General features: G+C 32.5%; 2 protein-coding genes across 8 annotated transcripts in view; both read right to left on the reverse strand.

The window, feature by feature from the left end:
• LOC122627065 (tetraspanin-1) overlaps positions 1-13,642 on the reverse strand; it is a 28,735-nt gene extending 15,093 nt beyond the window's left edge. For 3 of the 5 annotated variants that reach the window (XM_043807833.1, XM_043807836.1, XM_043807837.1), the window contains exon 1: positions 13,294-13,642. The gene's annotated coding sequence lies outside the window, so the exon portion shown is untranslated. The remainder of the gene's footprint in view (positions 1-13,293) is intronic. The other 2 variants (XM_043807835.1, XM_043807834.1) reach the window with 2 other exon arrangements.
• A 244-nt stretch (positions 13,643-13,886) lies between these two features.
• LOC122627064 (zinc finger protein 800) lies at positions 13,887-18,773 on the reverse strand. 3 transcript variants are annotated; one of them, XM_043807832.1, is made up of 9 exons: positions 18,656-18,773; positions 17,576-17,926; positions 17,191-17,499; positions 16,805-16,982; positions 16,576-16,716; positions 16,337-16,488; positions 16,035-16,221; positions 15,681-15,953; positions 13,887-15,505 (listed from the first exon to the last, which is right to left on the reverse strand). In XM_043807832.1, exons 2-9 carry the CDS (start codon positions 17,921-17,923, stop codon positions 14,301-14,303), a joined length of 2,793 nt encoding a protein of 930 aa, XP_043663767.1. In that variant the 5' UTR covers positions 17,924-17,926; positions 18,656-18,773; the 3' UTR covers positions 13,887-14,300. The 3 variants fall into 3 exon arrangements, with proteins under 3 accessions (XP_043663767.1, XP_043663765.1, XP_043663764.1); XM_043807830.1 differs by having other exon boundaries at positions 13,887-15,513; positions 15,689-16,221; XM_043807829.1 differs by having other exon boundaries at positions 15,681-16,221.
• Positions 18,774-18,802: the final 29 nt, after the last annotated feature.

Raw genomic sequence — 18,802 nt, forward strand, 5'->3', positions numbered from 1 at the left:
ATAATTATAAAAGTTACGGAAATAAGAATACACATAGATACACAATGGATAAAACAATAATGTAATCAAATATTGATTTCCAAAGTACGTAATAGTACGCGAGGGTGACGTTGTTAATAGTAATCGGATAATACAAATGAGTATAAGAACACCGTAAAAGCACGAACAGCATGCCTTAGCATGCTGCTACGTTGAGACCTTGAATATCTGACATAAGTTTCCTGTAATAAACTTAGTCTAAGAAGCGTCGATGACTATTGCTGTTATATTATCTCTTCTATGATGGAAGAGATATATTGAAATTAAAATCATTCGTTTCGCTGTTGATAATTGCATTCAATTTGCAATCTCATGACGTCATTTTTTTCATTTCCATTATTAAGTGATTATCAATCTGACACGTTCGTACTAACGATTGTTAAATACGAGAGTATAAATTGCGTCGTTTAATCTACGAAAGAGAAGTTCTACGAAGAAAGAATGTTCTAGGTAGAAAATACTATCGATATAATTATATCGATTTTGATGAAGCGATTAAAAAGGTAACACGAACATTTTCAATCTTTTTTCGAGAACGTTGCAAATATCAAAAGACTAGGATAAGTTACTATAAGATACGTTAACGTTATAAATTGGGATATGATCTGCAATAACGTTTTTAAATGCGGCATCGAAACGTCACCCTGCAACACGTTTGGCAACTTTCAACAAAGTTTACGCAATAAGTTACTACACGACTTTTGATTCGAACCTGTTCGTACGCTTTAAAGAAATATGAAGTTTTATACAAGTTATCGAACGTAATTTCACATACGAGGGGTATATGCACGAAGATAAAAAAAATAAAAGGATAAAAATGTAAAAAGAAAGTATGCGTGTGGTCAATTGAAAGAAGTCATTGATTTAAATCCCTTTCTCTTTATCTGTCGAAAAAGAAAATGAAGAAGAAAAAAAAGAAAGAAAGAAAGAAAGAAAGAAAGAAAGAAATAGAAAATGATTTAACGCCACGATATCCATGATCTCGCGGATTTCACCGAGCTCCTAGATAATTCACGATTCTCCTTTGGTCTATTCTCCCCGAGCAATTTACTTTCATAAGATATTTTATATTCCTACTAATTCGATTGCAACGAACGTAGAAAACGATTTCGATGTTGAAGGACAGACAGGTGTCCAAGTAATATCCAGTTAGAATCGTAAAATGAATTTACCAAGTGGATTTATATTACGGGCGATCCAGAAAAGATATATGAGTACACTTTCTAGACGTTCATTAAATGATTCAACGAGAGAACCGATAGGACCTAAGTTCCGAGGTATGTTACGTTAAAAGCGCATCTAGTAATGAAACCAAAAGAGAGAGAGAGAGAGAGAGAGAGAGAGAGAGAGAGAGAGAGAGAGAGAAAGAGAATAGGTAGAATAGAGAAAGATAGGGGGGGGGGAGAGAGAGAGAGAGAGAAAGGAAGAAATGCAAGGCAAAGAAGAGCCGCAGGAAAACCTCGATTGGACGACCTAGTATCGGATATCCAGCTCACGGTTCTCATTACTCTACCAAGAATCCATCTGGCTCTACTCCGACATCCCTGCAGCAGCCGCAACAGCAGCAGCAGCAAGAGCAGAGAGTCGACACGGACTACTACCGGCTGACTATCTGAAATATTCTACTCCGTTCTCGAAGCAGTCAGGCCACGATCGTTAACCGAGCAAACGCGACCCGTTTCGGGAACCCGTTCCGTTCGACAACGGATCGTGGGGTTCGATCGAACCAATCTCACGTGAGCCGAATCTCTCTCTCTCTCTCTCTCTCTTTTTCTCTCTTTCTCACTCTCTCTCTCTAGCTCTCTCCCTCTCCCTTTCTTTCTCTCTTTCTCTAAAGTTTTATCTAACGCTTCGTTGAACCTTTCGATCAGTTGGACCTAATCGTCGAACGTTGAAAAAGTCAATACCGACAACCCTCGACCGATTCTCCTCTATCTTTTCAACTCCAAATAGTCTATACATATATACAATCTATACGCAGATAACGTATTCCTGGACCAAATAAAAAGAGTCAGCGGTGCATTGAAAATCAGATCACCGGACGATGCCGGCCGCCGGACGGGAGTTGGGGTCACCGGGTCGATTTAGCTAGTTTCATCTCCCCTTCCTCGTTCGTTTTTCATTGATCTTGATTGCTGGATACCACTAGTCAGGAAGAAAATCAAACTAATATATATATATATATATATATATATATATATATAAAGTGCGCGTTATATATATGTATACATATATTATGTACACACACGCGCGCGCGCGTTATATATATATAACGAATAAATAACTATATAATTTTACTCTCGTTGGAGAAGTTCCGTCTACTTTTAACATTTATCCTTTTAACGTGACGTACATATATGTATAGCCACTTTGTAAAAGTGAAAGTTATATGAAAGCCTGGCTATGAAAGTTATACGATCACGACACATTCACCCACCATATTTCGATAAGTAATAGAAGATGCAGCATATCGAATATATTGATAATGAACAAATATGATATATCGAAGATCTTGCATTCGAATTTCAACAATTTCTCAAAATAATCGGAGATCGCTCCTAACAACAGATACATATTCGTTATTTTATTTAAAAATATCACAATAATTTATATAATTAATCTTAATAAATTAGAATGTCAGATAGACTGCTGGATTAAATCGAGAAAAAATTCTTTCGAAAGTTTAGAAATTTCTCAAAATAGTCCACATCATTCACAAAAGAAAATAATTCCAGCTGTTCCCTTACTTAAACACCCAAAACGAAGATCTTCTTTCGTGATTGAAATAGTAAGTAGTAGACTTATTTTCATTGATTACTGAACGGTACTATTCATATTTTTTATATACGATTGATCGCATCTATTACTTTTAGATCAACTGTATCAAGTGTACCAATTTTACATGATTTTTTTTTCCCCTATTAGAATCTGATCAAATTGAGCTGCTTGAGCTGCTTTCAACAAACAGAGATGTATATAATAACAAAAATTAATAAACCAACGTATCGATATGATAAATATTTTACATTATTTTTCTTTCGTTGTAATTTGCGAAAAAAAATCAAATAATGAAAAAAAAAGGAAAAGAAAAAAGATCAGATACTAAATATTTCATATCCTGTTGTTCCTTTCCGGATTTCACCAATGTGGCGGAAACCAATCGTTCATCCGTGTCATTACGTGACTCTAATAGTTAAGAGTACCTACATCTCATCCAGTGGGTCAACTTTAATTAGGACGGCATAAAAAGAGAATGTAAAACTCAAGTTGAAAAATTTCCAATTTCTTCGATCACATCTACATACGTATAACCCGTTTAATTGAAAAGTTATGTAATTCAAAAAAAAGTTGATTATTGAATAATGAAAGGAATGAAATAAAAGTTTTGTAAAATGCAATATTATCGAAAAATGCTACATACCTACTATGTAACCTACTTTAAAGTTATACCTTTAAATAAGGCTGTTATTTATTGGATAAGTAATTTTAAATATTTAATTAGTATTTTAAATAAACGGTTACTTATTAACCATTTATTTTATAAAGTACAATTAATTAATAAAAATAAATGTTTACTGAATAAATATTAAGTATAAATAAGTATTAAAATAGTAGTGTCGTTTTCACTCTAATATCATATCTTGTTTTAAACTTACACAACTTTTCCATAAAACTTTTCGAGGAATACTTGTCGAAAACTATCTAGCGAAAAACTAATAAAACTAGCCTTAGACCATACCTGTACAAAACAGAATGAAAGTTAAACTTTCGAGATATGATGTTAAACGAAATAGGCAAAAAATAGACTTACACCAGTTTTACATTAAACTAATCGAGAATTTCTTCTTCAAAATGAAGAAAAAAAGAAATAAAAAAGAATAAAATAAAATAAAATACTGGCTTACACGTAGGCGAAGTGAAAAGACAAAGAAATAAAAGAGAGAGAAAAAGAGAAGAGAAAAAAAAAGAAATTCGAAGAAGGGACGTCGCAAATGATAGGGTTTCCCCTGACGAGAATTTAGTAACTTTGAGGGATCGAACGTTGACCCTTCTCGGATGAACCTGACGCCTTTGATGTTGAACCCTTTTTGGTAGAAGCGTCTCTCGCAACACGATCAAAAGAACTTTTTTGATTTTGATTAAAGACCGTAGAGCTTCTTGTGTGTTCTCGATGTAAACGGGGGGAAAAAATCTTTCTAACTTTTATTCAAATAATCGAATTTTATCCTATTCTTATTGTTACAAAAAGAAAGAATAAAACAAACCAAACAAAATAAAATAAAATAAAATAAAATAAAGTAAAAAAGAATCGTTAAATATCAGACAATATTTTATAATATTTGCATTGTCCTATCATTTATTAAATCTTTTAAAATCTGTTGTGAAAATGATTCCAAGTATTTACAATTCTTTTAGTAATCGTATTATAGTCAGTATGTATATACACATATGTATGTATATCTCTACATAAATATACATGTATATGGATTGCAAGCAACAAGCAAACTCAATGAAGGTACAACGTCCTCGGTCTTTAACCAGCCAATGGTCTCGTCGTACGTTACGTAATAATACACGTGCGTTCGTTCACGTGTAAGTTTTGAATGAACATCGTCTCCGAGATCTATAGGCACCCCAGGTTAATAGCAACATATTAAAAATACGACATGACGCATATTCGTGTTATTGTTTATCATTGTTGTAAAAAGATAAGATAAGAAGTGTTTCATTTCAAAAATATTCTATTACATTGTAATCGCGTTGATGAAACCTATATTAGCATAATCAAAGATATTTATAGCAATATGTCAATCTATAATACGATACTTATCACGAGAATATTAATAATCAACCTGTTATTATCCTCACTATATAAATCTCATATTTTAATATCTTCATATACCTATATATATATATATATATATATATATATATATATATATATATATATTTAATAACGGTGATTATTTTTATGGAAATACGAAAAGCAATAACAAGATATGTGTATATGATATGTACCGACATTTGATGTAGAATATACCAAAGTTTGATATTTGATATACATCAAAGTCTGAAACACATTATATACCAAAGTTTGATATGTAATATATGATATATATTACACACACATATATATATATACATGTACACATATTTTAATAATCGTATATACTTTATACTCTTTGAAAGTACCGTTGTATAATTATAAAAACTTATTGATATGTCCTAAGCCTTATGCGTCACCGTTACGATCGCGTATATCTTTAACGTATAGAGTATACCGTTGTTGCAGGTGGTTCTGCCCGTGAAACCGTGTCGAAAAACATATTACCTACTAATTTGTTACACAACTCGGCACTGTTTCCTCAAAGAAATCTAGCGATACATGTCTAGAGTCAACAGACTTTAACATCGAATAAAAAGGACGTTTTATATGTCTGCGAAAGTCCATATATGCGTGTGTATACGTTCGATGATTTCTTATTCACATATCAGCTCGGAGAATCTTTTTATTTACAAATAAGAGACCGTCTATGGCCTTATAGCAAAGAACTTTCGATTATTATTCGCTCGCATACGTATGTACGTGGTTAGAATTTACCTGGATAAAGGATAAAGATAGAAAAAAGAAGAAAAAAGAAAAGAAAAAGGGAAGGAAAGAAAGAAAGAAAGAAAGAAAGAAAGAAAGAAAGAAAGAAAAAGATAAAATAAAAGATCTAGAGGATCTAAAGAATTATAATGAAACTTCCGTCGCGCTAAAGCTCAACGAGACGGAAATCACGAGCAGAGCTCACGCCACCAAACTTATTCATTTTCTCTTAAAGAGAGAGAGACTTTCTCTTCGTACGTTCGACGTTCCAGAACGAGAAAGGACGACGTCCCTCTTTCACGTTATACATATATACCGCCTCTTCTTTTCGACGAGGAGATCACGTTATCGCGCCAAATTTCCCCTACTTCGAAAGTAACGGAGAACGAGCCTCGAAAACGAGTTGTATCTCTTTCCCTTTCCTCAAACGACGACGACGACGACGACGATCGTTGCCAACAACAGGTGTGTCCCATTATCGTAAAAATCACATTTCGTCTTATACTCCTCCCATACAAAGTCTCATTTTCCATTGAACAGATTCGTGCTCGCTTTCATACTGATTGATTAATTTTCTTTTTCTTTTTCTTTTTTTTTTTTTTTTTTTTTGTACATATCGTTCACATTGCACGCTTTTCATTACAATTCATGTAAAAAGTTACGTAATGTAAAAAAGAAAAAATGATTCTGTAAGTATATACATATAGTTATTAGTTTCTATAATGTCTATACTTTGCAAATAGTTCTACAACACTGCGTTATAAGAATCTCTGGAATTTCGTAGTCAGAATTTTTCTAGACAGACATAGTATATGTATGGGTGTATATATGTGTGTGTGTGTAATATATATGTTATTAAATAGAATTTTTCATCGAGTAAATGCAACTACTCGTGTGTGTATGAGTGTGTTATACATAGGACAAGCTGCTCTCTCATGCGTGGCATAAGAACGAACATAGACATCTAAAGGCCCTTGGCTGGCTGGCTGGCTGACTCTACTCATTTCTCTCTGTAAAGAGAGAAAGAATTTGAGTTAGAACGGATAAGAGTGAGAAAATTCATGACGTTAACCCGTGTCGCGGGATTAACATCGCAGGTAAAACTCGAGTGTTACATCGTGAATTTGCCGTAGAAAACACAGTAAGAACTAAGAAAAGAGACAGAGAGAAAGATATTGAGAAAGATGAAGAAAATTGTGAGAACACAGAGATAGATAGATCATCGTCTCTTCCATGTTATCGAAGATCGTTTTTCTACTTTTCTCGATCATATTATTAGGTTTTTATCTTTCTTTTTTCTCTTTTTCTTTTTTTTTTTTAGTTTGTTCGCGTTGATCGATGCCGTTGTGCACGAGCCAATTTGCTATCCTCTTGGGTTCCCGCGATGATCGTTCGCGAATGGGACCTCTCGTTGATCGGCTCGTTTCCCTTCGAGAATAGTCTTGGCGAGATGATAAATAAAAGAGAGAAAGTGAGTTAATACGTAGAAGAAATGTAGTTGAAAATAATGGACGACGATAAAGACGGTCGACTTCGTGTATCGTTAGAGCGTTAACGATTAGATGGGGGAGGGAGGGATTGAAGGAGGTGGATAGAGAAAAAGAGAGAGAAAGAAGATGGCTTTATATTCCTATAGTATATGTTTATATGGGAGAGTAGTAGGTTGTTTAGAGAAGGAGGTGGGGATAACTCGTACGCCTCGCACATGCCAAGTTATGGCACTGGTTCTCACAACACAATGGCATTAGAGATCATGGTCTATAATTAATGAAATTTAATATGCGAATTTGCCCTCTCCCCTCACCCTTGCATAATGTATTCGTCATCGTGTATTGCATAGCAAATCGATGGAAAAAAAAAAAAAAACAACCACAACGAGAAAAGAAAAACAAGACAAAAAAAGCAATCTCTTATTTTCATCGCTATTACAATTACAGAGTAAACGATTTATCGCGATATCGTAAGAATGAAAGAATATTTTACATATATCAAACGGGATTCACGTGTTATCTGATTTCTCATGTGATATCGAGGAAAGCTTTGGTAAAATTTCTTCGAAGGTATCTTCTGGCATCCCCTATCTCTTAAGTTAAACGATGGATACTTTCGTGAGGTAAGATAATAAGGATGCGGTGCTGAACAAATACAAGTCCATGCAAGCAGGTGCAATGGGAGAGATGAAAATAAAAGAAAAAGAAAAGAGAAAAAAGGGAGGGAAAAAAAAAGAAAATAAGTCTTACGGGAGATGCCCGAAGCAATGCCTGCCTGCTGCTGGCTGCTGACTACTGACTGTAGCAGCAGTAGGAATGTGGTCGTGATGCAGATGTCGGGATAAGAGAAGTCGGCCTCTTTTTTTTTTCTTTTGTGATCGAGAGCAAGAGAAAGAGAAGAGAGAGAGAGAGAGAGAGAGAGAGAGAGAGAGAGAGAGAGAGAGAGAGAGAGAGAGACAAATGGAAGACGAAGTGTAATGCAAAGAAAACAGGACGTCTCTTTCTCTCTTTCTCTCCTTTAAAACGATTAACAAGTCCAGTCGACTTGGAAGTAGTGTACTTCCGTTTATCCGAGTTACCTAAACGGGCTAAACAAGCAAAGTGTAAGGTGACCGAGAATAAGTAGACGCGTAGATGTAAACGTAGAAGTAGAAAGAGAGGTCTCGAGCGAAAGCAGATCTCGCGCTGGCACGCATTTAACCATAAAGAAGAAGAGAATCGAGAAAAAGGCCGCGGATTCGAAAACTTCCTATACGCGATACTCATGAGAATCCATGCTGATCGTTTCTATGTGACGAAGCATCGAAACTCGTTTCGATGCAAAGACGGATCTTATTCCCAAGAAATGTTTGTTCTTGTCGACGAACGTGAATCACACTCGTTGTAGTTCCCGAGTGATGGTCGAATTACTTATCGCTCAAAAATAGACCCTACGGAGGAAACATTAGATCGAAGGCACATCCGAAGGAACGTTCGACTTCTCTCTCTCTCTTTTTTTTTTAATTTTTTGTTTCTTTTTTGTTCTTTTTTACGGTGTAGTATGGGGATCTTCGTCGCGCCTCATTTAACGGGACTTTCCCATCGGCCTTCTCTTCTTCGGCTCATGCAGCCGTACCGATCATTCCGATCCCCCTTTCACGAGTTACGCCTGGTAAAAGAGAAAGAGGATAGAGAGTATTCCTTCTATCTCTATCTTTCTATTTTCCCCCTTTCTCTCTGTCTATAGCTCCTTATTATAGTACAACCGCAGGTTTAAGTGGAATCGGACGACGGGTGACTTTCTAAAAGCGAAGAACAATGTTCCTCCTTTCGATTAGTGTGTACCAGTCGATCGATAATGCCTGAGCACGATTGCTCGTAAATATTCCAACTATTCAATTTCAATCGTTGATCGTCGGACGAATGGATGCATCTACGTTCTGATCATACCTGAATAAGAAAAACAAGACAAAAGAAAAAATATACGATATATCGTGACTTTCATCCTCGTGTTTCTACTAATTTTTAAACGGTAGAGTGTGATAGGGGTGTAAAAAAGAAAGAAGAAAAAGAGGAGATAGAAAAGGCGAAAAAGAAAGAAAAAAAAAAGAAGTATAAGTAGAAGAAGAAGAAGAAGAAGAGAAGAGAAGAGAAGAGAAGAGAAGAGAAGAGAAGAGAAGAGAAGAAAAGAAAAAGCAATTCTCCTTTCGCGTTTGCGCCGAACACGAAGAGAAGCATTTTGCTTTTGTCCCTTGGCTCGCTTAAATCTTCTTCAAGAGTAGAGAACGAGAAACGTTTCCATGAGCGTATATAATAGCTTACTGCTTCAGCCATTGCGCGTGCATCCGCGCACGTGCGACTCTACCAAGCCAGAGTTTACAGGGGAGCTTAGAGTTCATTCACACAACAGAGGAAAACGTCGATCTCTTTTCGATAAATGGATGCTGGAATATTTTCGGTATTATAAGAGATGCATGGTTACTTCGTTGGTTAAAAAAAAAAAAAAATGAAATAAAAGAATTTGTTTCAGGTAAAAAAAAAAAAAAAAAACAAGAAAAATAATAAAAAGTCCAAGTAATATGACTTAACAAGTAGCTTATCGCACGCGAGGAAAAACAGAAAGCAGAAAAAACAGAAAAGAAAATAGAAAATACAATAGTAAAGAGTTATTATGTGCGATAAGTCATCTCTTTGGAGGAAGGAAAGTAACTCGTGTGATGTGAACAGGCGTTTCCATAACGACAATATGTACGCTATGCGCTCTGTACGATGCCATTGCCCCCGTGTATTACGTGTCCTTCTACATACGTTCGTGAACATTCAGAGACTATGAGGGTTGGTTTGTGTGTTCTATTAGGGTGAACTGGACATTGGAAGACAGACCGTTGGACGGCGTTTCGCACCCCATGCCACTGGTGAAAGGGTATTTCAATATCGTATTATTTACAAAAATATGCGTACTCTGGGAAAATGAGAAAGGAAAAAGAAAAAACAAACAAACAAAAGAACGGACAGGTACTTTTCTACGACGTCGAACGACAAGTGTCCAGTACATTGAATTATCTTTTTACTTATTAAAATGGCGTTTCAAATGAAAAAAAAAAAAAGAATAAATTTCAAATAAACGTCATCGTAGATACGTCCATGAGATAAGATCATGAACGCGATACGATCAAAGCTGTGTGTGTGTGTGTGTGTATGTACGTGTAGAAACTTTCATATATATTTGTATAGCGAGTCTTACTCGTGTCTGTGTGTGCATAATTGCACTAGCGTGATTGTAATAGAACACTGGAAAGCAGTATAATGCGATATTTACAGGGGATTAGATCGATCGAAAGAGAATGCTGCATGTACTTGGCTGCACGAGCTCAAACATGCAAAGCTTATTTGACTACTACCTTCAAGTTACGACGATCAGATGAACCTAGACCTTATCCAGTCTGTCTAGTACTTCGAAATTAATGTATACATATTATATTCTCTCGACGTAGCTATTTCTATAAATATTTATATTCTCTTCTTCGAAGGATATGATATGTATTAGTCATATATTTACACGTATTATAAATAAAGTAATATCATTATTTACAATACGGCATTAGAATATGAAAATAAAAAAAAAAAGAGAGAGAGAAATTATAACAACGTTCTCACCGTTATCATCTATGCAATCATCACGTTGAATATAATTTCCAAAAAGACAAATAAGATTTGTCATTAAATCGGCTGACGAGTATTCTACAACATTTCTCTATCCTAGATTTCCAATAATTTTATGTTTACCAGAGAAAATATCTTATAATGTATACTTTACTCAGCGTAAAAACTTACTGTACAAAATGTTTTCTAATAGTTAAACAAACATTCACCAGTTAATTATATGGTAATATTTAGGTATAAACATTTGTAAGACACGTGCTATGAATCAACGATGAAATATATTCCGTAAGAAAAAAGTAAATCGATATTACGTGCTATCCCGTGTATTCAGGAATGTCTCGCATAAAAACGAAAAACAAAACAAAGAGAGACAGAGAGAGAGAGAGAGAGAAAAATGAGAATGAAGAATTTAACGATTTAAGTCTAATAACAATTTCCTTTAATACGACTAATTCATCCATAAAACTAATAATATTAATATAACCTACATAAGAGAAAGAGGGGGGAGGGGAGAGGACAAATCGTGTGATGAGTAAATGAGCCTACTTATTACGGTCGCGTTCAGGCAACGTTCTAAACCATGTAGTAAGCTACATTTACTTGAAGTGGTCAACTAGAAAATATAAACCGTTCTTTTTCAAACGGTCACTAATACGTGATTATGTACGTTTACTAATTCGATATTAATACACAGTACTAATACTTGTTATATAGTAACTGTGCAATCTGCACAGAAATTTAATAATTAAAATAATTCGATCTATATGAAAACATTTTCGAACGTAATTATATTCCTTTTCTTTCTTTTTTCACAAAATCTATTTTCAAATTAAAGAAAAAAAAAAAAAGGAAAAGAAAAATTCAAAATAAAGAAAATCAATTTGATTAGTATTAATGAATGTTACGAATTTAAAAGAATAAAAAAAAGTATATCACACTATTCGGTATTTGATTATAAAATTATATAAAAATAGCAAAGATATAAGATCCAGTAATCTATAAATGCAACAAGTTAACCACAGTGTGATACCGCAATCATGTCTCGACCTTTCTTCATTCGTCAAGCCTTAAAGAACGCCTTCCGTGTCGCGTGTTAGTTTCAATTCTGATGCATGAGAAACAGGTTGCATCGTAGATCGCATTGTAAGGGCCATATCGAATGTTAGTACGACCATGTATGTATTGTAATTACGAAATAATTTTTTATTACCTACTTCCTCCCTTCTTCATCCTTCGAAGTAGAGAAAATATAAAAATACGGTAAATATATATATATATATATATATATATATATATATATAAACTGAAAAACGATGTACGATACATATTTAAATTTAATACGGTTTTAATTTCAAATTTATTGTAAAACGCAACAAATAATTAATCGAATTCAAAGATATGTTATATATCATAATTATGAATAAGAAGAATCTCGTCCGACTGGAAAAAATAAAATAAATAAATGGCATTCTGTGAAAAACGTATTAATTAGAATCTTTAATCAGATTATAGTCGGTTTTCAAAGATTTGCTACGTCTTTGGATGAAATCCACCTTCCGATCGTGTAAAAAGATAGGTTACGCATACCTAAGCCTACACGGCATTCCGTTCGTCAAGGGCGTAGAATGCTTACTTACATAAAATTCAATTTGTTCTAATAGAAAAGATTTTTCTTTGGACGATCTCTTGGAAATAATATAATAATTTTATAAAAGGAATTTATTTTAATGACTAAAAAAAAGAAAAAAAAAAAAAGAGAAAAAATTCAAATGAAAGAAATAATAACGAAAAGAAAAAAGATTCAAATCTGTTTACATTCGTAAACATTCTCCCGCCTTTTTCGTCGTATCAATAACTACGTGAACGTTGAGCACGTTATTTTACTACTTCAACGGATCGATGTGTGTACGTATAATATCATTTCTTATAAGAAAAGTCAAAACAAAAAAAAAACAAAAAAAACACAAAAGAAGGCGTACGACATCGCCCAAAATGGAATGACGCCGTTGTTCACATCTTGAATCACAGTACCGTAACTATTTATTTTGTTTCCGGACCAAACACACACGCACACATACTCGCGCGAACGAATCTCTATTTCGTAGTTATACGTCTTTTATTTTCTAATAATAATGTTGTATCTAATATCTCTGAATTATCTCGAATTACAAGTAGCGTACAATATGATGATCTTCGATAATTCTAATAAACGTTCGAATTATAAACGTTTTAAGAAATAAAGAGGATATCTAAAGAATTGTTTCGTTATATATATTTCGTTCTCTGAATCTACCATATTAACGAAAGTTTTTTGTAAAATTTGGTGATTATTCCTATCGATAATTTTGATATTAAGAAATCGTATTTTTCTATGATAGAAAAAAAAAAAAAACAATATTAGCTTAGGTAAATCGACGAATGCTTTCGACGTAGAGCGTTCATTTTTTGGACAATAAATTAATGTGTAGAGTATAATCGAAAAATAACTTACATACATATAATAATAGAAAAAAAAACATTGTCTATACTTACGTTAAGAAAATAGAGAGAGAGAGAGAGAGAAACAGAGAGAGAAAGAAAGAAAGAAAGAGGGAGAGACGTAAAAATCTACGAGGTTTGGTCCAGCTCTTTCTTGATGTGTCCTTCTCTGCGTTCTTTCTTACACCAATCACGATAATACACTTGTCGTATACACTACCGATACACTATCGCTATTTTCGATGATTATTCACTTAAAAATATCACGGACGTATATGGTTTGCAAGCGGCATTTGTGCCGCGTTTGGTATTACACTATAACCCCGCGCGTTAAATCTCGTTTAATACGTCAGAAAATCCAATCCGCGTTCGGCGCCGTTCGTCGCGCATTTGTGCCAATCCGCCGACCGGCAAGCGTTCCCCTTTGCGACGCGAGCCGCTATCCCTTCTACTCGTTTCTTCGACCAATCAGAAGGCTCGTCACGTCATCGTTATGCGCAGGCGCGAATGCGCGCGCATTCTCGCGGAGTTTGCCGGGAATTAAAAACTTTGTGCTCTTAGCCTTAAATTTTAATGAAAATAAATGTCGGAAAAAAAAAATATATATATATATATATATAAAAGTTCAATATAATAAGAGTTATATATATATCATATAACATAATTTTATTTTCTTTTACATTTGTACGTAATCTTTGCTTTCTTTTTACAAAAAGCCTAGATACTATATGTAAAGTACGAATATTCTTTATATATAATTATAGTACGTTACCAAAATTTAAAATTGCTTTCATTAAATATAATATTATGCAATGTTATTAATAGACACAATTGTTTAATGTTATACATTGAGAATTACAATACTTAGTCATAAAACAGTATTTTTTGCAGTGCTTGTATTATTATACATGTCACTATGTGCCATGTATATTATATCTCACAAATTAATATTTTAATGTACATAAATTTAATATCCATAAACAAATAACGAAAATATAATATAACTCCAAATTAAAACACAATTTTAATGAAATATGTATAAATATAGAACTTCTTCAGTTTTACTTTTCTTCTATTATTGTGATTTCAGCTTGCTGTGTAAAATGTGGCACACGTGAAATTTTCATTGCAGTAGGTTTTAAATTTGTTGACTTTGTTTTAACCTCTATTTTATCTGCATTATTATCTTGTCCTAATGGTACTACCAGTGGCACAACAGAATCTTTTGATGATAGTTGTTCTACTGGAATGTCTGAATTTTCTTCTCCATTGTGTAAACGAACGAAAGATTTTTTATTTAATGTTTTATACGACGTCCCCTTAGCAAGTACAGTTTCTTTGCGAAAAGCCGCTTCTTTTAGATCATAAATAAAATCTTTATTCACTGGTTTTACACGATTCCGTATAGGACGTTGAGGTTTTAAAGTATCTGTTGATACTGAAGAATTAGAATCCTTCCAATCTTTAGTTTGACAGTCCGTTTTATTTTCATTGCTATCCATTTTTTTATCAGAATTCGTATCAATCGTAAAGCTTGGTTTTTCTGATTCTAGCTGTTTTGGAGAACATTCATCAGGCGTGCCAAAAATGACCTCCATAACCATTCTTTTAAGATCAGGATCACTGTCCAGTGTTCGGGTATGATAGTTCTCACTGTTTTTACTAAAATTTGAAGTGTTGTTGTTTTCATTGTTGACTGTAATAGAAATGTTAGCGCCGTTATCACTGGAGCAAGATATTTCTTTACTACCAGCTTTTGTATTGTCAACATTCGCATTTACTACATTTTTATGATTTTTATCCACAGTCGCATTCTTTGTTTTATAGTGATCTACAGAATTGGAAGAATTAATCGATCTAGATTCATTTACATTTTCTTCCGTATTAGTTACATCAATGACAATGTCTTCATTACATGTATATTGATTCTGTGGTATTTCTACAACCATATCTGTTATTATTGTACGATTGTTTTGAGCATTATGCATTTTATTACAATGAGCGACACAATCATATTTTACAAAACACTTAAAGTTACATAACTTGCAACGATATCGATTCCAACCAATATGAATGGCCATATGTCTACGTAAATTCGTCATTGATGTAAATTTCCTTTTACATGGAAGGCACTGTAACTTTCGAAGATTTGCAATGGTAGCTATTTTATTTTCCATTATTGTTGTATGATCAAGTTGGCTTCTTATTTCAGAAGATGATGAATTTAAATTTGAGTTAATATTATTGCCTGCATTTAAATTTGTTCCTATAATAATAATATATATTATATATATATATAATATATATTTAATAAATAATAATAAACTATTGTAATAATTTTAATTGTAGTTATAATTAAATAATATAATTTACATACAATATTCTACAATAAACTTAAAGTTTACACATAAAAATTTATGGATAAAAGAAAATATACTCACCTATAATATCATTTAATATTTTCAGCTGATTATCTACCACTACTTTTCTTTTTTTACTTCCATGCTTTACAGCAACTGTTTCAGATGTATATACAATTTCAGGAAAATCCAAAGTATTATTGGACGGAGACGAATCTTTACTCGTGTTATTAGATAGTTCTTGACTTTGAGAAACACCTATGTTTGATGAAACACTAACTACATCGATACTTCCATTAGAATGCTCATTGCCAATCATATCCCAGTCTGCATCTGTTAGGGTAGTGATGTTTTCTACACGAATAGATGTTTCATTTAATTCAGTTATTTCAGGAGAAATTTCTGCAGTGCCCGGTACGTTAAATATGGTATTACTATTCGTTGTTGTTTCTGCAGAATTTTTTGCAGTCTTCTTTTCTTTAGTTATAGCTTCGCTATATGCAGCAATTCGTCTCTGACAATGTTGCGAGTGTGAAAATAAAGCAGCCTTCCTATCAAATTTTTTGCCACATCCACCACATCTTTGAAGCTCTGAATCTGTTTCCAAATGATTCATCCATTCCTAAAATATAATAATATTTCAGTAAATATAAAAATCTAAAGATTCAAATATTTTCATAAATATTTACAAAATATAGAAAAATACAATATAAATACTAGATTATAAAATTACGTACGCGAGTTTCGTTAGACGCGTGTAAGTCAATAATTTCAATAGATTTGTAATTATCTTGCTCTGTATCATCTGCTTGTGTTATTTCCTTACGAAATGCTTTCTCTTGAATTTGTATTCTCAATTTCCGTACTTGTTCGTTTGACATTCTGTGAACTGCAAAAAATATTCACACGTGCAGTTTATTAATTATTAATTTACCAGAAAAAATAAAATGTTATAAATATATCGTGTTTTAAATACTTTTAAAGAGATGGCGATATACACTCCATGTATTCACGAATGTACTTGTACAGCAAGGACATGGATAACACATACGATGAGATGTATGTAATGTTTTCATATGAAACGTTAAGGTCTTTTTGGTGGAAAACTTAGCATTGCCTATATATAATTACATATATTAATATCTGATAAATAAACTTTAATTAAGTAAAAACATAAATGACTAGTGAGTAAAAGATTTACTCACATATAGAACAAATCAAATTTGTAGTAGACAGTTGGTCAATGCAAAATTCATTATATTCATCGTTTGCTAAAGTTGGGATCAAATTATTATCTTCGTATATATCCTTTTTTTCTAAAAGTTGACCATTGGGTCCTAATATTCCAGTACTTTGGTTTATCATAGTTTGTAAGTTTGGTACCTAAAAATGGAAGCAATTAGTAATAACAGTATATTTATAACTTAATACAAATATAAGGTCACATTGAGCATATATTTATATGAACTTTTTTTTCTCTTATTTAGTATGTAGAATCTACATCTGCTGTATTTTTCATATAAGCAAGAATAAAGTAATTTATTATTAATAATACAACATTTATATTTAATTATGATTGCATTAAATTTACCTTTGCTTCATTTAAATCAGTTTGATAAATAATAGAAATTTCTGATTTATCAATTTCATCACATGTACTAACATTATTTAAATCCAGGATATTAAAATTGTTATGATTCTTATTAAGTTTCATTTCTTGTGGATTATGATTACCACGTAATCTTTGCTTCTTTTGAAGCATATCAATTATAGTAGTGAGATCTTTCTTGTTTTCTTCTTTAGATACATGACTTCTAAGAATTCTATCGTTATTACAATTTTCCTTCACTACCTCTTGTTCTGGTATATGTAAACGTATAAACGAACCTTTGGTATATGCCTATAAGTATCATTGGATAAATTGATACTGACTTTAATTATTAGTAAACAGACAGATATATTAATAATGCACTAACCTCGTCATCATCAGTAAGAGCATTTTTATTTAAAGTAATATTAAATTTTTCTTTACAGTATACTCTTTTGTGAGAAATGAAATTAACGAGGCTTCTAAATAAGCTACGACAAACACGGCACTCATACACAATATCGCATTCATAAGCTAAAATCGCTTTAACCTCATCACTACCATTTTCAAGAAGTTTGCTAACTTGAGACAATCTTGAAACACTTATGTCAATTGGTTTTCTTAAAGCTGATAAATCTGGAGTAATCACATTACTTGTTTCTTTTGTACCAAATTTTATTTTTCCAAATTTCGTATTATTTTTTTTATTTTTAGATTTTGCTTTCATGGTCTTCATTTTCTAAAAATAAATGAAATGAAATTATTAAAACGAGGCTTTCTAACAATAAAAGTTCATACTCATATCAACGTGAAAAAAAAATATTTTTATTCAAATTAATACGCTATGAAAGTTTACAGAAAAAAGGAAAAATATTTTTATGATTTTTAAACAAAGTTTGCAAATAATAATATATAATCTTATAAAAATATCTTATATTTGGATTTAATATATTTATGTAATATAATAAGCTACCAAGAGATATATGATTTGTCTTGATTACTTCAATAGAAGCTAGGGATAATATATAAGCTTCTTTTAAGAATATTCTAGTTAACATAAATCCTATTATACATGATAGTTAATGATAAAGATATTTCATATATGTTTATAATGATATATTATAATTTATAATACACATTTACAACTTGAATGCATTAAAATTTGTTATATATTATAAATATTTAATCAATGATATTTAAAGAGTACAAAACATATCAAAAATGCACATTATAAAAGTTATCTAATTAAAAGATGACGTATAATTACAATTTTCTTGATATAATGTATCTTTTTGCAATTAATAATTAAGTACCAAGAAAAAAGACCGAAAAACATGATTGTCTCTCATTGATATTAGGATGAAGAAGAATAGCTAATGTGTACTGTCTCTCCTGCATTTTACAACAAGAAAATCGATTTCCACTCGGTGATTTTTGCTTCGTTTAGTGAAAGAAGAAACACATTTACCTGTTTTGAGGACTAACAACCGGCTCCGTGCGAAAATAGCAAAGAAATTATATCTAAATGTGGTCTCGCGATCTGTGGATTCGATCATCGGGTGACCTCCATTTTCGGTAGAAGTTCTTGTGTTCACCGTTTGGCAAAACTTTTACG

This window comes from Vespula pensylvanica, chromosome 2 (genome assembly GCF_014466175.1).
Source record: "Vespula pensylvanica isolate Volc-1 chromosome 2, ASM1446617v1, whole genome shotgun sequence".
NCBI classification, from domain to species: Eukaryota; Metazoa; Arthropoda; class Insecta; order Hymenoptera; family Vespidae; genus Vespula; species Vespula pensylvanica.